General features: G+C 46.4%; 7 protein-coding genes across 7 annotated transcripts; 6 read left to right on the top strand and 1 right to left on the bottom strand.

Annotated features, from left to right (window-relative positions):
- Nucleotides 1-1515: 1515 nt before the first annotated feature.
- On the top strand, nucleotides 1516-1695 carry HD556DRAFT_1204586 (uncharacterized protein; the record flags this gene model as incomplete). The annotated part of the gene is made up of 1 exon (XM_041296447.1): nucleotides 1516-1695. A coding segment is annotated over one exon (180 nt), but the record flags the coding sequence as incomplete, so codon positions are not given.
- Nucleotides 1696-1956: 261 nt separating this feature from the next.
- HD556DRAFT_680119 (uncharacterized protein) lies at nucleotides 1957-3138 on the top strand. The gene is made up of 4 exons (XM_041311285.1): nucleotides 1957-2369; nucleotides 2423-2615; nucleotides 2667-2980; nucleotides 3042-3138. The coding sequence occupies exons 1-3, from the start codon at nucleotides 2318-2320 to the stop codon at nucleotides 2959-2961; spliced, it is 540 nt and encodes a 179-aa protein (XP_041157744.1). The 5' UTR covers nucleotides 1957-2317; the 3' UTR covers nucleotides 2962-2980; nucleotides 3042-3138.
- Nucleotides 3139-4506: 1368 nt separating this feature from the next.
- Nucleotides 4507-6314, top strand: HD556DRAFT_1445833 (uncharacterized protein; the record flags this gene model as incomplete). The annotated part of the gene is made up of 7 exons (XM_041306996.1): nucleotides 4507-4546; nucleotides 4608-4722; nucleotides 4780-4956; nucleotides 5013-5284; nucleotides 5349-5601; nucleotides 5658-5826; nucleotides 5895-6314. 7 exons carry the CDS (start codon nucleotides 4507-4509, stop codon nucleotides 6312-6314), a joined length of 1446 nt encoding a protein of 481 aa, XP_041157743.1.
- Nucleotides 6315-6590: 276 nt separating this feature from the next.
- Nucleotides 6591-9224, top strand: HD556DRAFT_1208042 (uncharacterized protein; the record flags this gene model as incomplete). Its single annotated transcript, XM_041296509.1, has 9 exons — nucleotides 6591-6789; nucleotides 6832-6900; nucleotides 6969-7298; nucleotides 7470-7773; nucleotides 7801-7939; nucleotides 8016-8223; nucleotides 8263-8982; nucleotides 9032-9074; nucleotides 9125-9224. Coding segments are annotated over 9 exons (2112 nt in total), but the record flags the coding sequence as incomplete, so codon positions are not given.
- A 1535-nt stretch (nucleotides 9225-10759) lies between these two features.
- Nucleotides 10760-12637, top strand: HD556DRAFT_1241783 (MFS general substrate transporter; the record flags this gene model as incomplete). The annotated part of the gene is made up of 8 exons (XM_041298226.1): nucleotides 10760-11034; nucleotides 11087-11167; nucleotides 11221-11464; nucleotides 11632-11848; nucleotides 11902-12115; nucleotides 12169-12360; nucleotides 12383-12469; nucleotides 12520-12637. 8 exons carry the CDS (start codon nucleotides 10760-10762, stop codon nucleotides 12635-12637), a joined length of 1428 nt encoding a protein of 475 aa, XP_041157741.1.
- On the bottom strand, nucleotides 12631-17043 carry HD556DRAFT_1520402 (DNA topoisomerase). The gene is made up of 15 exons (XM_041309150.1): nucleotides 16762-17043; nucleotides 16341-16705; nucleotides 16109-16284; nucleotides 15819-16059; nucleotides 15686-15767; nucleotides 15487-15623; nucleotides 15217-15437; nucleotides 14979-15170; nucleotides 14618-14922; nucleotides 14271-14565; nucleotides 13837-14222; nucleotides 13536-13778; nucleotides 13456-13483; nucleotides 13295-13405; nucleotides 12631-13243 (listed from the first exon to the last, which is right to left on the bottom strand). Exons 1-15 carry the CDS (start codon nucleotides 16840-16842, stop codon nucleotides 13077-13079), a joined length of 3030 nt encoding a protein of 1009 aa, XP_041157740.1. The 5' UTR covers nucleotides 16843-17043; the 3' UTR covers nucleotides 12631-13076.
- A 2001-nt stretch (nucleotides 17044-19044) lies between these two features.
- Nucleotides 19045-20133, top strand: HD556DRAFT_1487914 (uncharacterized protein; the record flags this gene model as incomplete). Its single annotated transcript, XM_041308746.1, has 10 exons — nucleotides 19045-19117; nucleotides 19176-19208; nucleotides 19259-19278; nucleotides 19334-19348; nucleotides 19496-19554; nucleotides 19608-19647; nucleotides 19676-19680; nucleotides 19803-19804; nucleotides 19861-19920; nucleotides 19979-20133. 10 exons carry the CDS (start codon nucleotides 19045-19047, stop codon nucleotides 20131-20133), a joined length of 462 nt encoding a protein of 153 aa, XP_041157739.1.
- Nucleotides 20134-21997: the final 1864 nt, after the last annotated feature.

Genomic DNA, 21997 nt, shown 5'->3' with positions numbered 1-21997 from the left:
ACTCCGAAGTATTCTATTCTGCCTACGTCCACTAAACACTCATATACATGATGGTTTGTGCAGTTGCCACTCGCCGACCCAGGACAGATATCGTATCATCGGTGTATTGCTGCCATCTTGAGAGGACCTGTGGGAGTCCTATTGGCAAGACTTCGTGAATTTTGAATCCGTCCGTTCTTTCACAATGTAGCACGAGCCGGACCTATCGTTGCGACGGACTACATGGATTCGCCACTTGCATAGATCTGTTAATAGTCATGCTCAGACTTGGGCTACGTCACGGTACTCATGTTAGCAAACACTGAGTACAGTTCTGTGACTCATATTTTCACTTCCAAACGTTACTTCTGTCGAGATTTGGAGCAAGTGGATATGGCCCACGGGCCATGCAGTGACTTAACGGATAATATGGCTAGCGGAGTTATGTGGCACATAAAGTACAGCGGAACTTACCGAAATAGCCGCTGGGATGAATCTATCTCGAGCAGAGTTCCCGACTCCCAAAGGAGGGTTTTGTAGGTTAGAAACGTCCAGCTTCATCTAACTCCAGGGTTGCTGACATGTGCTAACAGGTTGGGCTGGGCCGAGCGTTAGATCGGGGTGGTGCGCGAGCAGGTGGAGCCGCTAGGAGGGCGGGATACCTGCTCACGAAATTCGAACATGTCAAAGACTTATCAAGCATCTATTTGACGAGATATGCAATGAAAGGATCTGCTAATATGATGACACTTCAGTAAAAATGGAGGGAACTAGTACGGTATGTGGATTAACAAACTAACAGACATTATGATAAGGGGAGTGATGGGTGGGACTCGAGAAAGCTGAAGGTGCGAGTGAGGAGGTGTGAAGTACGACGAACTCGACAGTGTGGAGGAACGACAATCGAACGAATGCTATGATGCGACATTGACGCGTCGGATGCAGGAGGTAGTGATTCGGAGGGTCAGGCCGGTCAGGAACAAACCAGAGAAGACAGGGACTAGAAGGTGCGGCCAGGAATTTGATCGCGGGAGACTCGGAAGCGGGGAAAGGTAGGTACCTACCAGAACAAGCCACAGGAGAATCAAGCGCTATGGGAAACCTTCAAAAGCTTCATGAAGCATCAAGTCACAGAGATCACAGAACTAGACACATTTGCATCAAGGTGTGTGTCTTATTAGATACTTTTATGTTTAAATGGCCTGATTGATGCTGTAGCGGCTTTAGGCTATATAGCGCTATATACCTATCACATGTAGCCTTAAGGGTGTCTACATGGCGCTATGGTGCCTACATGTGCCTATACCGTTGTCACCGTGGCTACGACGACATTGGTTTTTTCCTAATGTTTCTGCAATGTGCCATCTATAAAAGCGAACGCTTGATCATCAGTTGCGTTATTCTTTATTCTCATCCCCAAGTTCCGTCATGAGCAACAACGCTGAGCAAGAGAGCAAGACTCATTCTGACCCTCAACATCTGTCAGAGAAGACTCCTTTGTGGAAGTCTTTGTATGTGTCGTCGACTGCTCCAGGGGCAGCTACTCCGGATATCTTGGCAAATGTGCCTGTCAGCGAGAATCCTCGTCCACTGCACGTTATGGCCGATCATGCAGACTACTGGGTCGATGCAGAGGGTGAAGTCTTCACATTTACATTTCCCGCGACACTGGACCTCGACGGTCAACATAATCGGACAGGACCATACTTCAATCTTCCTCGAACTGACTCTTGGGGAAGTGGCTGTTTTTGGGCTCGTGCCACACAATCTTTGACAACTTATGTCACAGCTTGACCTTGCTGCATTGAAAAAGATGCGGGCCCAGTTTGAACTTCGGCCTCTAGACGACATGGCCACTGACAAGTATCCAATGGAAGCCATCCAATGCAGTGGTGACGCCCTTGACATATTGAATGCCCTATTCGGTGAGGTGGAGGAGGCCAGGAATGCACGTAGTAAGTACTCTCCTGCATTGTACATACTTCCAATTGCTTAGAATTCTTAGTTCTCGATAAAAATGCTTACCCCAAGGATCTGCCTTTCTGGCGTCAATATCCCCATGGTGAAGATCAGCGTTTTGCTATCATCGTGACCTCGAACGCCTTGCTGGAAGACTTCCCAGATCCGTCGCATGCCTCGGCGGTGCCTCGTTTGAAGCGGGCGGAAGTCGGAAGTAGGTTTTTCGGTCCACATTGCCTCCAAGTTGCCACAAAATGACATGTCCTTTCCTGTAGAAAGTGACACGATGCGTAGTCCCTGTGAGTAGTGATGTTTATTCTGATATCACACTAACACTTCCGCTCACTGAACAGCCAAAGCTAGAGCTAGAGCTGCTGCAATGGCAAGTGGGGGGTTTGGCGATTATGCGGAGGGATCCACTCAAATTGATGGTGCGATGTTATGCATCTGATTTACTACTTTTGGATTGCTCACAACAGCGCAGGTCATCGACGCCTGTCTGATTTGCCTGACCCCTTAGAGCGCTACGTTGGATTGATTAAACAGTTCAATCTTCGTGATACTAAGGTTGTGGCCCCTGATGTCCGTGATAGACAAGGCAATGTCATTCTGCCCGAAGATTATGAGGAGAAGCTTCACACCGGCGATGTCGTCACTGTGGAGGTATATCTCAAATTGTAAGACTTTCGAAAGTTCTGGCGCATTCTGTTGCTTAAATAGTTTCATAGATGGGATATCCGACCTCACAACAAAGGAGACAAAGGAGCTCATCTGGACAACAAGAATGGCTCGCGTGTCTATCATGTGATGTTGAAATCAATGCAGGTACTGCCTGATGCGTCCATCACGGCCACCACTTTTCCCGATGTCCACAAAGGAAAGTGCAAAGCTATTGACGAAGCTGGTCCTAGCAAGAAACCAGTCCGCGCGGATGATGCAGCTGACAGCGCAGGTGAAGAGGATCACGAGGAGGAGGAGGATGATTGTATGAAGATGCGACGGACATTCAAGATTGAACAATAGATAGATTAAAGACCTTCCAGTGAGTCTATTTCGAACATCATGAAAAATTGGTCTTCACAGGCTAATCGCACTCGTTTCAGACTCATAACTTCCTGTGAAATTGTTTCTTCGAGGCTCAACCTTATCTTGAATATTTATGCATAACATTGCCACACTTCAACGTTCAACGTTGGATGTGCGATGTAAGCCGATTGGTATTCGTTGTCACTAATCTGCGGACTGATTAGTTTGTTCTCTTTATTTGGTTCTTCGCTCCCCACATCTGTTTCTGATAGACGGACTGTTGTGGGCTTATGTTAAAAAATTGGTTATTTGAATGTATTTGGTTTGCTCTCAGGACGCCCGTAGTTGAAACGAGGCGAGACAGAGGTACGTTTACCAGAGGTTCGCAGAGTGTGCAGGGGGGACTGATACAGCCGGGCGGAGCCGGGGACTGGCGGATCACCACGTTACGATATGAGAACTTGAGAATTCTCAACTTTAACTTCAATTAATCCAAGCCGTTTCAAAGGTCCCGGGTCAAGATGTGCGAGCGGGATTCATGGTACTCGTACTCAGTATGAACCATTTCAGCACATGATTCAAGTTGTGTTGATGACGAAGCCATGGGGTCGTCGCGTCGTCTACTAACTTACATGTCTAAGGCTCACGTGAACTTGGTCGACAAACTTGACTGCAGCAGCAAAAACTTCGTTTTTAAATACGAGCAGGTTTTTGACCGTTCGACGAGATGAAGGAAATACTACGGGTCGCCACTACGTGGCCACTCCATCACCAGGTGATATTGGGACTTGATGCGCCCCAAGCATATTCGTTGCGCTTGCTGGTCTTCGTGGTCACTCAGGCTGGCAAGTCAAAGCTGCCGTTTAAGCTAACACTAGCGCGAATCCGTATTCGACTTTGGCACCCTTGGGTTCTTCTCTAGGTAAGACAATGGCATCGTCTTTGACCGGGGCAGCTAACGTCGTTGCAGTTGCTCCTGGCAAACTTTTATCTTTGGAACTTCGGGCTACTCGTTGTACATTGCCTTCTTGCTGTAATATGATTTGTCAATTGATCCTATATTTACTGAAACATTTCGTCTCAGTGCTGTTAGTATCCATTCTAGTGCCCGTGCGAGTGCTTTTGGTATCGTGGCGGGTGTCATCCATCCTTGCTATCTGCGCAGCTTTACCGTCTATTTGATTTTGAACACGCCGCTATACCAGCACTCCAGATATATGAATCGATGTGGTACCTGTATGGTGGATGATTGGTGACGGTTCATTTTCTCGCGTTTCCCCGGTATTTTTTAAAGTCCGCTGTACGCATTATTGCATTTATCTAGATTATTATTATTATGAATGTCGCAGGTCACACTACTTCCCAAGAGCGGACATGAGCAGACTAAATGGCAAACATTGTAACTTTTCTTTACGTGAATGACTTCAATTTCTGCAGTCGCAATACTCAATAAGGCTGAGGTGCTCTTTTTTAAAAGGGCAGACAAAGGTGCCACGTCTATCACTCTCTTATTGATTGCTTCCACACTCGAGACTCGGACAGATGCCAAATGCACTTGGTAAAAATGGTCGAGTTCCGGCTCGTGAGTGGCTAGTCTGCACTATGATCTGAATGATCACTGATTCCTCATGTTCAATCAACAGCCCCCGATGAACTTATCAGACCATTCATTGAAGAATTTGTTGCGAAGGGGTATCATAATTCTGAAATTGTCTCTCATCTACGCAAGCACTACGATACCGATATGTACAATGTTTCGTGAGTCACCCATCGACTTCTTATCAAACACACATTCAATACATAGTTTGATTACAGGATCGACCTACTGAAAAAGCGGCGATCTCAATGGAAGCTGAAGTCTGCACGCGGACAAGCACACACTATTGCAAGTATAGGACCTGCTATTGAGCGAGTGCGGGCACGCTTCCCACAACAAGGTTCACATGATATGAGGCAGACTCTTCTGCATGAAGAGAAAATCACTGTTCCAAGGTGCGCTTACCAGTAGTCATATTTTTGCATTGTGGTATGAGAAATTTTGCACACAGGGCATTGATACTTAGCTACATGAATCTCCATCATCCGGAAGAGGTTCTGGCTCGCAAGAGTCGACGACTGAAGAGAAGCATCTACTGGACAGCCGGTGTTAACGACATCTGGGTATTTGATCAGCATGATAAGTGGCGTCGATTCCAGCTGTTCTTGCATGTTGCAATTGAGCCGTTCTCGGGACGTATACTGTGGTTAAAGATTTGGTGGACCAACCGTAATCCTCGCCTTATTTTTGGATGGTACTGCAATACAGTACAAGCTCTCAGTGGTAAGCACACTAGTAATATGTCACTGCGTATCAACTGTAGATAAATCAATTTTGATTCTTCCAGTTATGCCCCTAGTCACTCAGAGCGATCCTGGAAGTGAGAACAATGGAATCGCTAATGGCCACACCTTACTTCGCCACCTGCAAGACCCAGCATTGGCGCGCACATTGCAACACAAATTCAAGGGTCAACATCGCAACATCAAGCCTGAGATTTTTTGGAGCCAGCTGCGACGGCGCTGGACCCCAGGTTTCCAAGATATTCTAGATTATGGTGTTAGCGAAGGTATCTATAATCCAGATGATGCCTTGGAAAGGTAGAGTACTCTATCATCACTTCATTCTCATCAAACACTGAATATCGGCTATTGAGGCTTGTTTTTCATTACATCTTCATCCCATGGCTCCAGAATGAGCTTGATCTCTTTGCGGAGAAGTTCAATAATGTCAAACCTCGTCACAACTTGCACAAGGCACTCCCACACGGCCGACCCAATGACATTTTCTATCATCCTGAAGACTTTGATTCTCGTGACTTCTCTGTGAGTATTGCGCGTTGCGGATCTTGTCAATGTTTCAAATTGATGGATAAAAATGATCTCGCTACTAGGTGAAAGTCGATCAATCTTCACTTGATGAAGTGCGACAGACATATGCTGTTCCTGACCACCCGGTCTTTCTTTTGGTCCCTCGTGAATTTTTCGATCAAGCCTCTATTTTCATGGTTGAACTTGGTGCACCGCCGGTAACTCGGGACAATGTCTGGAACATATATGCAGATCTCCTTATGTGTTTCCGATTGATTGAAGAGAATGCGCAGATTCGCGAGCTTCTTGCTGCGCAACCATCACTTCCTTGTGATGGGGATAAATTGATTGGAAGCGAGGACTTACCTGTTATAGATTTTCCGCCGTTTGTTGAAGGTAGTGGTCCTCATGGGGAGAATAACTCAAACGCTGATGGGTCAGATGATGCGGAATCTGATTTCTATGAGTTCGACTGGACCGACGAGTCTGACAAGTCTTCATAATGTATACATTGCATGTAACTGATATCTGTGAATGTCTATGTATAGAATCAACTTCACTTGCAAGTAGTAATGTGATTTGCCCCAAAAGAACTCCGGAACAGACGGAGGTGGTGATCAATGAGATTTGACACGCACTTGCACAGAATATTGCATTTGTTTCGCTAACAGTGCGCTGGCTGATCTATGCGTACATTAATATATAGTAGAGCCAGAAATTTACAATCGTCCTCTCGCCCCAACCCTACATCTATTTTGCACACTGGTCTTAAGATGGCTGACTTCACACCAATCAATCAATATGGTCCTAGGACATGTCAACGTTGTAATGTCAAATTTGACATGTCAGTGGCTTTTGAATATGTCCGTGGCAAGGATGGCTCAGGTCGTCTATGCTGTCCTGGCTGTGCAAAGCATTACGCTGATCGCAAGGCTGCTGAGTTAATGCCAAACAGCACAGGTGTCGGCAAGTTTTTACGTGTTCTTGCTATTTGGTATACAGTGCTCACCTACTAGTCAGATTTTACGAGTGGAATGGGAGCATCAAGGCATGCACTTGTAAAAGCTACATCTGCAGCACAGCGGGGTGGTAAGTAGTATCAATGGTGTCCATACCATTATTATATGTATTAGTACTCACTACCATCATTGTTGCAGAACAATTTTTCCCGAGTCAGCGCTTCAGCTCTAGCATGACTACTACCAGTGGCAGTGGGAAAATGCTTCCACCGCCTGCTCCAGTCTCCCGTGAGTACTATATTTTAAATGACCCCATTAGTTCCTTGTCTGACATGGAGTCAGTCAATACACTACTACGTCCGACTGATGTACCAGGTGGCTACACCTCCAACCATCGACTCTACAATGAGCATCGTGGCAAGATGCTTCTTGCGGCATCATCCACACGTGTCCAAACGGTCACAATTCGAGCTGCAATTCATCATTTGAAACCCGAAGGCAAATCTGGAACCTTACTGGTTGGGGTACGTCTCAGCTTTTAAAGATGCATCTATTGATTTCACTGACTCAATACACCATGACAGAACCTCGAGCGGGACATGCGCGTACCTTTAACAGTCACACGAGCAGGACTCCGCTTTTCTATAATACAGCACCTGCAGTCGCTATGGATCGAATGGTCACGCAACAACTCTCAAGTCACCCTGGAAAGTCTCGAAATGCACAAATCGCCCATGATGATTCTCTTTGACCCAAGAGAGCCCTTAAATGATCCTGACGCAATGGTGCTTCAGGACTTCTTCCTTCACTCGACAGCCAAAGATCCGGTTCCGAAGTTTCATGCTAGCACAAAGGTTGCTATTCTTTTAATTATGACTCATGCACAGTATGAAAGTGTTCAGCTTTGGAGGGAGCAAATTGATGAGTCAGTGAGTGTATTTCTATTAATTCAATGTTCAAGTGACTCGGACGTTGCTAAAACCATGTTTAGCGCTTTGATAATGTTGATTGTATGACCGGTGACATACAGACCAGCACACACGCAGCATCACATATCACACAGGCAGGTGTACATGTGTCATCACATACTACCAACTGACCAATTTTTGAAGAGCCAACATTCGAAGAAACTACGTAGCCCCAGCTCAACTAGCCCATCTAGTAGCCGTGTTTATAAACGTATTAAACAGGTATTAATTCAATTTTTAAAGGATCATCAAACTTGCTTATTCAATGATTGCACAGGGCACTGAAATATCTGTCATTCCTGAATCTACTAGTAGTCTGACGGACATGTCCACATCGGTCGTGACGACAGCCCTTCCCAGCCGCATCAGCAGTGCCATTGTGTTTCCTGAAGCTTCGCAGCTTTGCCTGCTACCTAGCCAACAACAACTCATGGCTGCCATGGAGGCGCAAGGCAGCATTCGAAAACAAGCCTCAGCTACTATTTGTATGTTACACGCTCTCAGCTGAGTATCTACTTACATAGTGATTCATTCAGCCAAGTATCAATCAAGCACTTTCCGAGTGTATGGCATTCGCTCCGTCAAATTCCATGACATTGTCACCACTCCACTCAATATCACACACTCTCGTTTTGACCTTGTTTTGATATCGGTTGATTCTGATCCAAAGTCGATGATCGGTGCTGCCGGAAGCTTCAAGACTTGTCATCCTGCTCTCTTGCACACAGCCTCATTGACACCAACTACATCCACGTCCGATGAACCATCCTTGCAGGCCACCATCTTCACAGCGAGGCAAGTGGTAGCTAAGCGTGTGTTCTTCCGAAAAGGTGAAGGGAAGAAGCGTCATAGGTTCTCCAAAGAAGATGAGTTGGGGAAGACACTTGATGAAGCTAACTGCCTATACTGGGCTACGTGCTTGATGTCCCTCGTCTACATCTTCGTTGATGAAATGATCGAGACAAAAACAGTAAAGGCTGCTGTTGCAGATCAGGTTCCTCGTCTTCGACTTGTGCATGCTGCAGTTGCAATCCCTGACGATACTTCTGATCATGCTGGAGCAGCAACATATCTATTGGAGGAAAGGATCGAGGGCAAGTTTATCAAGTATATCAATAATAACTCCGCTGTTCCCACTTATCATTTGCGGGGGTTTGAGGAGAAAATTGGACTGTTCCTGTGCTTTGCACAACACGTACAGCATCGCCTCACAAATGAGGTCGTCTATCTATCTGATTTTCAAGGTAATGCAGCCTTCATTTTTATTGATCGTGTTCTGAACAACTTTTTCAGGATCTGGGAATCTTCTCACTGACTGCCAAGTCATGACCGGACCGTCAGTTCATACTTCGCATATCTTTCAATTGTCATTAACTTGATTTACAGCGAATATTCAGCTAACTTTGGCGAAGGAAACTGTACCGAGGCATTTCATGCCTTCAAGTCTACACATAAATGCAACTTCTATTGTCGTGCATTCGGTATGCAACCCTTTAGCTCTACAGCCCCCAATTCATAGTAGTTTAGTGTATTATTGAAACTGGTATTATTAGCATACAAATGTCAAACGTATGCCGCATCCAGCGCACAACCAGGTTTCATTCAACGAGGAAACAGGTACAAAGCCTCGAGCCACATATAAGTATCTAGAAAGTGATAATGTAAGGTGAAACATAGGAATGAGACTGGGTATAGTGCGCCATCGATATCATTGCAGAGGCATCCTGAATACATCCTGAGGACGATTGAGTCAGCCGGCGGCGGGCGCACAGAATTCATACTACCTCGGTGCACATTGGTTGTAAAGTCGGACGGCTACCCGAGCTTATTGAATACCATAACACTACCATCTGCGAACTCGAGCATAGGAACAGAGGGAGATGACGACGAGCGGGGATCTGGGGAGGTATTTATGCTTCGTCAAGATAAAGTCTGAGAGGTGAAGGACTCACATCTGATTGGCCCGCCGCCAGAATATATGCTCATGCACATTCATCCAATCCAAGCTTGTCAACAAGCTCGGGTTCCTTCATGCGTATGAGAGGAGGCAGCCATCCTAAAAGGGAGTCAGATATTTGTGGTGGCTGCAACAACTTGCCGCCAGCCTGTGACAGCATACATAGGTATACAAAAAATATATAGAAATACATCGTGAATGAACAGACGGACTTTGAAAAATGCCCGCGGCAACGCGGCAAATCGAACCGTCACCAATCATCCACCATAGTACCTGATGATCGTTGGCATGGTCTTTGCCAACGGTGTACCTTCATGTTACTGACCACACGTACGTTGAGGATGAGGCCCTGAATGTCTAAGAAGACCAACGTCTATTATCAGTCGGCATACGATTGGATGCAAATTGCGGGCGTGGCAAAGATCCAACCTCCAGCGGCTGCAACGGTCCCTGGTCACATTTTCAGGGTAATCATTCATTCTTAGCACTGTGACTTCTTCGGCCTCACTAACAAATTTTACGTCAATAGCATTGCGGGCTTATGGTTCATGAATGATGATTCGATAATGCTTAGTGTGTGGTAACCATTGGACCACCTGGCAAACTTCGAAATCGTGTCATGATCTTGACACGAGTATCTTCCTTTGGTGAGCGCACCATTCATCTTCGTGGCTCACTAACCGGATGGGTTTCTACATATCATAATCAGACTTGGAGCGCGCCTCTAGTTCACGAAGTCTTTACAAATGCTGTGTGACTCCTAGTCCAGATTTCAGTGCACGACTTATTATCGTGATAGATTCAATTGAATCACATCGGTTCCTTCCGCGCCTATCAATGCTACTGATGAAATACATGTGTAATATGTGGGCTTTCGTCCCATTGTAAGTTTTAGTCAGGCATTCATTTGTTCAAGCCGTGCTAATATTTGACCAGGTATGTACTGCGTCTTACCTACGGAATTCCGCATGCCTGCAATTCATTGAGCCACTAGTAACCATATAAGAGGAAGATAGTAGTTCCTCCTTGATAATGAGCCCTCGTACGTCCATCTTCCAATTACTATGTCTGAGGTACACGCAGAAGTCGAAAAACTTGACAGCAGCAAGGTACCTGTACATCCGCACACTGAGCTTTTTAACCGTCCGACAGGATGGAGGAGGTACTACTACCACCCCATCACCCAAGTGTCGATGTTGGGATTTGTGTGTTTCTTGGGCCCCGGCATCTTCATTGCACTGACTGGTCTCGGTGGTGGAGGCCAAGTCAACAGTAAAGTCCAGGCTAACGCCAGCGCGATTTTGTATGCGACTTTTGCTTTTTTTGGATTATTCTCCGGGTGAGTTCAATTAGGTCGTCGATTTGACCCATGGCGACTCATGTCGTTGCAGTTCCATTAACAATGTCCTCGGTCCTCGATGGACTCTGATACTTGGAACGTTGGGCTACTCGTTGTATATCGCTTCGTTCCTGTATGATGTCTCGTACGTCGATCCTGTGATGTTACTGAAATGTTGCGCTTCAGTGTTATCAACATCCATCCTGACGCGAGTGCTTTCGTTATCGCGGCCGGTGCCATCCTTGGTATCTGTGCAGCTTTGCTTTGGACCGCGCAGGGTTCTTTGATGATGTCATACCCCACAGAGGCTCAGAAGGGCACGTTCATCTCTATCTTTTGGACAATCTTCAATCTTGGAGGGGTCATGGGTTCTGCTGTAGCATTTGGAACCAGTTTCAATCGTACCGTGAGTGATATATATGTTACGTTTGTGAATGGAAAGCCGCGCTCATGTCCTCCACCGTCAGACCAACAGTGGTGAGCATATTTTGGCTATGACTGACCGCGGAGCTGATTGATCTTGTCATCTTTAGTTGGCAATGGTACATATGTATGCTTTTGATAATCTCTTGTCACCAGAGATTGACACTAAACTAGGTTGGCTTCCTGATTTTGACCCTCGTCGGCGTATTCCTCCCACTATTGATGGCAAACCCAAACAAGGTGATTCGTACGGACGGGACTCACGTGAATCAGGTCAGCTACCCATCGTGGAAGACGGAGGTGTCCCGCTTGTACGTGGCGCTTAAGACCGACCCTTGGATTATCTTCCTCTTCCCGATGTTCTTTGCCAGTAACTACTGCTTTACCTGGGGTTCGTCATGGTACTGTTCTTGGGATCAGCGTGGTCGCTGATATGTTGCGCAGAATACAATAATTACAACGGCGCGATATTTACTATCCGTGCTCGGGCCCTGAATAGCTTGATGTCCTATACGTCGCAGGTCTTTGGATCTATCTTCCTCGGTTACTTTATCCTTGACCGAAAAAGGGTCCGGCGTAGAGTCCGCGCCTTCTACGGCTGGAGCCTCGTATTCTTTGTGGCTTTCGCTTCCCACGTCTGGGCGTATTTCTACCAGAAGTATGTCATCCTGCAACACCACAGCCTCAAATTACAATGGAAGTGTTCCTTAGGACATATACCCGCGCTGAAGCCATGAAGGATGCTTACAAGATCGATATCATAGAAGAAACCTATGTTGCACATGTCTGGGTCATGATAGTCCATGGCTTGCTGGATTCAATGTTGCAGACATATGCATACTGGCTAATAGGCGCCATGTCGAACGACCCCGCCAAGTTGGCCGTGTTTACTGGCTTCTGCGCGTATTAACTTTGTAAGTTCGAGTTCAATACTGATCAAACACCATACAGATAAGTCCCTGCAATCAGCGGGTGCGGCAGGCGCATGGAGTACTGATGCTGCTGGAATCCCGTGAGTTCTTTAGTCCTCTGTGTGAACAAACCACTGGACCAGTGCTTCAGATATATGAACATCTTCCTATCGACTTGGTGCCTAATGGTCGGCAGCATGATCTTTGCCGCACCAATGGTATACCTTCGCGTTACCGATCATACGGACGTAGAGGATGAGACTCTGTGAGTACCCCCTCCAGGGGTAGCGTAGTGCTGCATAGTTTAGTTAGTTACCGAGTGTCCTTCGGGCTTTGTCGTAGTGTAGTGCTTTTCACCACTTCTTGGACACGCAGGCACACAGTCGTGGTTGTACTGCCACCATGATTGCCAATATAATGCACCTGTCATTGGTGTTGATGTCCACTACAATGTGCGAGTCGCAGACGTAGAAAGAATCGCCCCAGCGGTGGCAACGACGGAGAAAGCATAGCCAAGCATTGAGGATAGACGTGAGTTCGACAGATGGATGTGTCACTCAAACTATTAGGACTTGTCAGATTGATTCGCCACTGATTAGGTCTTAAAATGTACAGTAACTGACAAACGCAAATGTGTATGAACGCTCCAATCAAGTCGGGTTGCCACTTTAAGCGGGTCGACAGCCATAGCGCATTCGCCGTTTAGCCTCAGAAATCATCTGGAGCGCCAAACGTTCCTCCTTTCGTCTTGAACGCCCCTTTCTTCCCACCTCTCTTCCCACCTCTCCCTCGGGAAGTGGTGCTCGAAGACTTTGAAGTTCTTGAAGTAGATTTTGGGCGCTTTGATGGCCCAGGCCCACCACTATCAGGACATTCTGTCATATTATGAATGAATGGGACGTCCATGTTCAGATACAGCACCATACCAGAAGTCCAATGCCCTTTCTGTCCACACTTGAAGCACGCATCACCGGACGCTGATCCTCCCGCCTTTGCTGCAGGCCTCGATCGACTAGTCATGTCACCATTTGGACACGCTATATGTATTTAGCAACCTCTAACAGCACATAATTTTACTGTTACTCACCAGACGCCCAATGGCCTTCTTGATCACACTACATGCAAGGTTAGTGTCTCAAGGCTTTGTCTTGATGTGTGCACACAAACCTTAAAGCACTTCCCGCTACCAGAAGCTGAATCATTTTGAGTTCCTGATCGAGACGACATGGGACGTGAACCAGCAGCGCTCTTAGGTTTTGGTGTTTCATCGTCCCACTCGAAGAATGCACACCCCCCGTCCTTTCCTTTGGGACATCCCCAGAATATTCGTCCTTTATTTGGCCCCTCCTTATTGACAGTACGCCGTGCCGCGTCTTCACGACATTGACATTGACGTGCAACGGCGTCGACCTGATTAAGCTCACACACCTCTGTATGAAACAAGATGTAGAACAAAACATGAACTCACTGAACGTTCGCTAGCCAATGCGCGCTTGGCCGGGACAAGCGGCGTGGGATTTGCTGGCATACCAATCGATCCGTCGTCGCACCATTTGAAAAACCCACATCCGTCACCGACTCCGCAGGCATAGAACTCCTTTCCTTCACGAGCTGACTTCTGTGTGACTGTTTTGCGCTGAGATGGGATACCACATTCACATTCGGGGGTCATACTTGAAGAAGGCAAGGGGTTGTGTCGGGGAGCAGTTGTCGGGGTAATAACCCTCGAGAATGTGGGTTTACTCCCAGAAGAAGTTGTCCGCGAGACAGGAGCACTGGGCTTTGATGGTACGTTGGATGCTCGTGAACGACTTCGAGGTGGTGAGGGAGGCGGAGGCATATCATCATTCGAATCTAGAGAACCATATCAATTCTCATATCTCATAACGTAAATTTACATACCATCAATGTCGTTGGAAGGTGGCGGTGGGGCGGCCCTAGCAGCACCTCGTCCACGGCCTCTTGGAGCTGGAGCTGCAGCGCCCCGCCCGCGTTCTCGTCCTCGACCGCGGCCACGGCCGGCACCTCCTGGCGGGGGTCCTCCATTGTCGTTATCATTATCATCATTATTTCCGCGACCGGCACCCCTTCCTGCACCCGCACCTCTACCCCTTCCACCGCCGCCACCGCCGCCACCATTGCCACCGCCACCACCCTGGTTTGCCCCTGCGTTACGTTCAATGTACCTGCGCACGCTCTAAAGTGCATTGTGAACGAGACGACAACAGTGTGTAAACCAGACCACCTACAGATACAACCTTATCGAACTCTCTCTTTGCGAGAACATACATCTCCCTGTATTGTTCGATGCTTTCGGTGAGCATCTCTGCTTTAGATTTCGTGCCCTCGCAAACTCGAACCATGCCGCGTTCGGTTTCACGCCTGAGCTGCGGCTTCGATAAGCTTCTTTCAAACCCAATTTCATTATATCCTTCTATAAGCCCAATTCCAAGGGTCGAGGGCATGAGATGTTTTGTTGCACCATCCATGCGTTCAATGACATATTCCCGGTCGACAATCGTCTGAATGTGCTGAGCAATCGTAGCATCAGTGCCTGCGGAATAATAAATGATCAGATTGGGGCGAATATCGTTGTATGTGAAAACCCACCAATGCCGTTTTTGTCCATGAGGGTAACCAAGTCCGCCTCAGTGAGGAGAGACGGCGAGGAAGTTTGACCGTCCTTGATTTCGCATACCGTAGGTACAAACTGCTCTCCTTCCTGAAAGTTCGGTATCTCTTTTGCCGACCACTTGTCATATGGGTATACTTCAAGGTAATTTCTCTGAAGGACAATCAATCCTACGAGGGTGTGAACGTGAGTCGTAATCGCAGCAGAGGTACTCACCGGTTGCATTAAACTCTTCACCGCCATAATCTACTTGCACAATTGTCTCTTTGCCTTCCGCATCCTTGCTACAACTCGCAAGAAAACGCCGAGTTATGAATTCGTATACCTTCTTCTCGTCACCAGCAAGATTCCCTGCATGAGCAGTGGGGTGAATGGGCGGGTGAGCCTTGTCGTTATTTTTGCCCCGCCTTGGAGTATTGAAATTACCCTCATGCAGGCTGAGCATGTATAAGTCTGGCGTTCACAAAAAAACCTTGGGAAGCATACCCAGTGGCGAATCCTCCCCAAGCAGGATCGGCGGTTTGCTTCTCGATGAGTGTCATAAAATTGAACTGAGGATCGTATTGGTCCGTTTCTGTGCGTGGATATGACAAAAAACCTTGTTGGTAAAGCTTCTCCGCAATCTGGTGAATATGACCACGGTCAGATGGAAAGAAATAAGCGCCTATATCTCGATTCAGCTCACATCGAGGACCTTCTTGGGAGCAAGCTTTAATAATCTGGATCCTGCTTTCTGTAGCTCTACGGTTGTCAATGGGAGTGGTTTGCTAGGATGTTCAGCCCGGTCTAGTACGGTTCAAACATGTAGAAAAACTCACTATTTTTTGACATCTTTCTGTGTCACTTTCACCACTCTGGCAGTGGGATTCTGCAAAATCTCCTGGTGTATATCAGCAACGATATCGGGTTCGAATAAGTGACCCCTTTTCCAGTTAAAGTCGACCTTCATATCATCACGATCCACAGAAAAGTTGATGAACCAGAAGTCTTCAGGAACGAAGGACTTGACTTGATTGTATCTTTGGACGACAAACCCGAGCGTCGGAAATTGACAGGGACCTGCTCGGAATGTGTCATAAAAAGACAAGTGGCTCGATGACGAACGAACCATACGAGACGACTTCTCTCTTTTCACGAAATTGGGCGAGCCGTGTCTGCAGTGTAAGAGTTTGCATACGTGTGAATGCAGCACCTATTCTCAGGTCAAGGAAGATGCGCGCCTCGACGGCATGGGCCTGAGCCATGTCAAGATCAACAGGGTGCTGAGCAGCACGATGAATTTGCCTGGGGTCATAAACGTCTGTTAGTGAAAAAACTCTGGCCAAGAACCAGATACTCACTGGGGAATGATGGCACTAAATCTAGCTCTCTTCACAACGATTTGTGGACGTGATTTCCTGCATACCTTGACAATCTCGCTCCCAATGTTCTCTCCTTCGCGATCACAATCTGTCCAAATCATGAGGGTATCCGCTTGACGCGCTTCAGTCAAGAGATTGCGTTCGATACTCTTGTTGTCTGCGGGCACTGAGGTGTGAATGGGCGCATCGAACAGTGTAATAGGGTCACAAGAATTCCACTGTCTGTACTCCTCTGGAAAATCGTGGGCAAGCAAATGACCACAGACGGCGGTTACTGTAAATTGTGAGTTGGTTTGTGGGTAATCGAAATCAAAATTCTTGATGAATCTGTTAGACGTTGGACGCTGGAAGCAAAATGTACGGATTTGAGAATGTTGGTACGTAATAATCTCTGGCTTACTGTTTCCAGGCGACCACCAGAGAGAATTGAGCTGATTGAACGAGCTATAGAAGGTTTCTCTGCCACACAAAGAACTCGCATGCTGTAGTTGAAGAGTGATTCTGTGTGAAGAGTGTGGAAAAGCCTGGTCCTTAATTTGTCGAACGAACTGGGTCGTTTAGCTTTTAACAGAACGGAATTACCGGGATAAATCCAGGTTTGATTGGCAGACGTGCTCGCGAGAAACGATGCTGCTCTCCGAGGCCCGAGCCCCACTTTGAACGGACAAAACGCGACACGGTCAGCACGCGTCGCAAGTTGGGACTCCGCGAAGCACGTGCTAACGCCAATCAAAACTTCTAGTCAACATCGAGTTACATCGTCCTTTCCAGTCGAAATCAAGGCATTATGCATTATGTCTCAATCATCGCATTTTTGCCACCGCTGGGTCAAGTATTACTGTGAGCGATACATCACAATCGAGGTCCCACGGACGATATTTTGACTCGACGGTAATGCAGCGAAATGCCTGGATCATCATGCCAGATCACGAACCTGACTTGATAGAAAGAAGCACCGTGAAAAAAACGCGTCCCCTGTCAAGAAGACATGGTCAGAAGCAGATTTCTCTCACCATGTGGCCATTGAAAATTTGCGATACTTTCAAACTGGCGCTCAAGAATACTTTTTGATCTTCACAATGTCCCATGTCACGGACCAGGATGCGACCAACCGTGATCCCTTACCACTCAGTGGAGCTGCCGCAGGACTATGTTTGGTCCAATTCCATCGATAAGATCAGTAGCGCCACTATTAATACTAAACTCGACGAATTAATCTGATCGATTGTTTGAAGTGGTACCAAATTGTGTACGTTTGCAATGTGAATTGGTTGTGCATCTTTCCGATACAACCGCAGTTTCTGCATCAGGATGAATAATTCACAAGCATCAAGCAACAATCACATCCAGGGCAAATATTTACGGTGCTACCTGATCGATCGATCCCTGAAAGGCTCATCCAGGTTATCTTACGCATTGATGATAACTTCTTGCAGTCACCATACCCATACCGTTGCATCGTTTCCTGATTTCTATGCTAGGTTCTCTTATATTCACGCATGCAGGTGAATACTGGCTCTAAAAGGCTCCATGGTTGTGCCAGGGGCAACCAATCATCCCATGATGTCCAGTTGAATCCACATAAAACTTTGCATAGAACCTCATCGTGGTGAGGACTGCATCACTTCCTGTTCCTGATTTCAGTGACCATGCGTCGCTGTCAGGCCTGTTAGACGGTGTGCCTAGCCGGATCTAAGTCGAGGGGCTTCGGGTGGTTCCCTGCCAGTACGAATGATTGTGAATATTTCAGGGCGCAGTGCAAGAGCTTATCTGGCACATCCAGAATCCGGATAAGTAGCAGTAAGGAAGGGTGGGAATAAAGCTTTCGGTTACCTGTGCAAGAAGAATTTTTGGTGCATAGCATCACCAGTGCTATGGTCATTATCTTCAAGTTCCACTCACTTTTTGACTTGTCGCACCATATGACACTGAGTCCCTCCGGATCCGGTAATCAGCTACTAAGCGATATTGTCGTGCCCCATGTCAACGCCTCAGTAACAACTAGTACTGAGCTTTTCGCTAGTGCAAGGTGTGTAGCCCAAGCTTACCTTTCTTCGGGTTATCCCTATGTATTAACAAGTAGTTGTACCTCTCATACTCGTCTGCTTGCGAAGAGTATAAGGAATTGGCATCCAATGGAGTGAACATTACCGGACGTTCAACTTTCACATTCACGTTTAGGGGCTTTATATAACCAGAGTGGCGTACTGTGCCGGCTGGTCGATCTCAGAGAGATTTGGCAGGCGAAGCATGGAGTTTTAATTTTAGCAGGTGCCGGTTGTGCCGGTCTAAGCAGTGGTACTACATAGTTACAATTCATGCATTGGTTTAGGTTAATCATCATTACATAGACATGTAGCAAAACAAACGGTTAGTACTTAGTGTCTGTACAATGTCTGTATGTACAATGACACCTGGCCGGGGGCCAGCACAGCCGGCACCCTGCTAAAATTAAAACTCCGTGCTTCATCTGCCAAACGTCACGCTGTAGTCTAATCCAGGAAAGATTCTGCACAAGTACCATTTTAATTAGCATCCACAGCCCGATGACCACGCAACAGTCCCATCTACATGGATTGCATAGATTTTACCCCTAAGGCGGTATACATATACATAGTGCGAATGTTATTGTCATACTAATCTACCAAGTTTGCCTCTCGTCCACATCAAATTCTCTACCAATATGACCATGGTCTCAGATGATCCCGCTTGGTGGCTGACCATCAATGCAAATCGTTCTCTTAGCTATTATATCGGTTCGTGGAGAGCAGTTGGATTCAATATTTCAATCTAACCTCTACTGCTGCCTTGCAGTTGCCGTCTTAGTTGGAGTGACATATGATTGGGGTGAGCATGATGATATCCAAGGACTGCTGATTTCTTACAAGTACTTTCAGCACTTACATTTGGACAAGAGGTATGTCGATGCTATGACTGGAGCAGCTGGCATCTCGCTGAGAATGGTTTTATAGGTGGAGCTGATCTGGGTGAGTAGAGTCTGGTGTCAGAGGAACACACACGAAAACACATTTGATTCCAGAGACAACGCTGGTCCCTAATGACAGTTCTGTATCTCAGTGCACGTACCTTATTTGTCATGCTTGCCATGTTGTGCTGACTTGAAAGTATTTTAGGTGCGCTACCTTGGAATCTTATCTGCTGCATATGTTCGAAAGGCTACACAATTGGTGCTGTGCTAATTTTCTATCTCTCATAATCAGCATGAACATGTTGCGTATGTCTCAGTACATTCATTGTCTTTGCTTCTTCTGACCAATGGCATTCAGTGAGTGTTCTGACCATCTTGCTGTCAGATACAGTGAGTCTTCTGCACATATAACTGCTATTCCTCTCCAATTAACCATGGTGCCCTGTAGGAGTGGGCGTGGTTCTTTACTAACTTATTGGTTCACTAATAACTGTCATGCTATACTGCCACAGATGTGAGTCTGTTTGGAGTGTGCGCTACCTGAGGCTGGTCACTCACTGGACTGGTCAGGCTCAATTTCATACAACGTGTGGAATTGGATAGTTGATGTGGCATATGTAATGCTGTGGGGTAAGCTTGGCACTTGCAAGACCTCAGCGGTTTTGACTTGACTGAAACATGCTGCAAGTCATCATGGTCACTCGGTTGCATGCCATGTATCAGCGATCCAGAAAAATCCTGATATTCCTCATTGTCACCTTCCTGGCTGTCAGCATTCTTAACGGTGTGACTACCGTAATGATGACGATGCAGATTTCAGGGGGCGAGCTTAATTGTGGATGAAAATAAATGTGCATGGGGCTTATTGATGAATACCAGAGGAATTCATTCTCTCCGGTACTTATCAGTGCCAGATTGACTATCTGGAAGATATCCTACTTCTTATGTCTGCTACTTGGATACTCGGCACTGCATGGGAGGTCCTCACACTATGTCTCGCAATCTGGATTGCGGTAAAACACTTCCGTGAACTGCGACAATATTCAGCAGGAGGGATTATCAAGGGCTGTTTCACGGTGTTGATGAAAACTCACGTGCTTTACTTTGCCTGGTTGTCACAACCCAATAACGAATTAACGCTGGGCAGAGACTAGGACTCAAACAACAAGATAATCACAAAGAGGATAAGGCAGCAGGTACGTCTCGGATTGCTCACTAGGAGATACAAGAGGTTTGAACTAAAGAACTACTGACTACAAGACACTACCTATATACACATATTTGTAACTGAGATCGAAACTGAGTCTGAACTAACTACCAATCAAATAATAAGATGATATCGTACGATTCTATATATAACTATGATGTCATGACACGTGCCGCAGCAACCGTAAGGTTCTGGAACATTCTGTCAGGGTCGTTTGGAATAAAGTTTAGTCCAGCATACTCCGATAAATCACGTGACTCGTTCATAGGTTCTTTAGGTAACTCTACAATAGACGCTGTTGTTGGGACATCTTCAACTATAAATACTTTCTTAGTAACAGGCGCTGTGACTGGGCGCTTAAAGGACTTAGAATTTAGGAACGTATAATGGTTTGTATTTGGAACTCGTGACATTACCCCCTCTCTAGGTTGAGCGTCATCGCGAAAGACATTTGGGCGGATAAAGTTTCGACGCCATTCCAAGAATTCTTGTGTTTCGAACACCGATTTATTAATTTTGCGGGGATTCAATGCTTTCGGATTTTGCCGATGAAATTCTTGAACTTTCAACCGTGCATTTTCGAGGTTCTCTTCAGGTTCCCATGTCGCTTCTTCTATCGGATATCCTTCCCACTCTACTAGGTATTGGAGTTTTGATCTGTGCAGTCTCGAGTCTAGGACTTTTCGTACTGTCCATTCGGAATCGCCTTCTGATACGATCTCTGGCGGCGGACGATGATGTGGAGGTCTTTGGATTAAGGTCGAGGGGAAATGCGGAGTGAGTAATTCTACATGGAATACTGGGTGGATCTGATATTTTGCTGGAAGTTTCAGGCGGTAATTTACATCACCCGTCTTCTCAAGCACTTCGAACGGACCAAATCTTCTGTCGGAGAGTTTCTTATTCGGTCTTTTCTGGTGAATATTTTTGGCGTTGAGCCAGACCATGTCTCCCTTATTGAACTGTGGTGCGTCTTTTACTCCTTTATCGTAGAATCTTTTCATCCGCTCACTAGCCATGCGTAGCATACTTTCTGCGTCTTCTTTCGCCTCTTTCATTACATCCACTCGTTCATCAGCTGCAGGTACTTTGGAATTGGAAATCGGTGAAAAGGTAAACTCTGGATCATATCCGTAGAGTACTTTGAATGGACTATGGCCGGTTACAGTGACAGAATTATTGTGAGCGAATTCTGCTAGTGGAAGCCAGTCTACCCAATCATTTTGACGGTAAGACGTGAACATTCTCAGATATTGCTCGACTTCTTGGTTTATTCTTTCCGTTTGTCCATCTGTCTGAGGATGATAAGCCGTTGACATGTTCCATTTTATGCCTAGGCGTTTCGACACTTGTCCCATAAATTTAGAGACGAATTGTGTTCCTCTGTCTGATATCACCTGTTTCGGAGTTCCATGGTGTTTCCATACGTTATCTAAGAAAAGTTTCGCGATTCCTCGAGCGTCAACTTCCTTTTTTGTAGGCATGATGTGCGTTTGTTTT

Source organism: Suillus plorans, assembly GCF_016647745.1.
Source record: "Suillus plorans strain S12 chromosome Unknown HD556scaffold_47, whole genome shotgun sequence".
Lineage (NCBI taxonomy): Eukaryota > Fungi > Basidiomycota > Agaricomycetes > Boletales > Suillaceae > Suillus > Suillus plorans.
This window is presented reverse-complemented; position numbering and strand designations above follow the sequence as displayed.

What these genes read in the sequence shown, in the direction of transcription:
- HD556DRAFT_680119 (XM_041311285.1), top strand. Translation starts at nt 2,318, where the DNA reads ATGGCAAGTGGGGGGTTTGGCGATTATGCGGAGGGATCCACTCAAATT. An exon ending in GGGATCCACTCAAATTGATG is followed by an intron (nt 2,370 to 2,422) that starts GTGCGATGTTAT and finishes ACAACAGCGCAG; the next exon opens with GTCATCGACGCCTGTCTGAT. An exon ending in GTGGAGGTATATCTCAAATT is followed by an intron (nt 2,616 to 2,666) that starts GTAAGACTTTCG and finishes ATAGTTTCATAG; the next exon opens with ATGGGATATCCGACCTCACA.
- HD556DRAFT_1520402 (XM_041309150.1), bottom strand. Translation starts at nt 16,842, where the DNA reads ATGCGAGTTCTTTGTGTGGCAGAGAAACCTTCTATAGCTCGTTCAATC. An exon ending in CTGGTGGTCGCCTGGAAACA is followed by an intron (nt 16,706 to 16,761) that starts GTAAGCCAGAGA and finishes TTTTGCTTCCAG; the next exon opens with CGTCCAACGTCTAACAGATT. An exon ending in AGTTCGATAAGGTTGTATCT is followed by an intron (nt 14,566 to 14,617) that starts GTAGGTGGTCTG and finishes AATGCACTTTAG; the next exon opens with AGCGTGCGCAGGTACATTGA.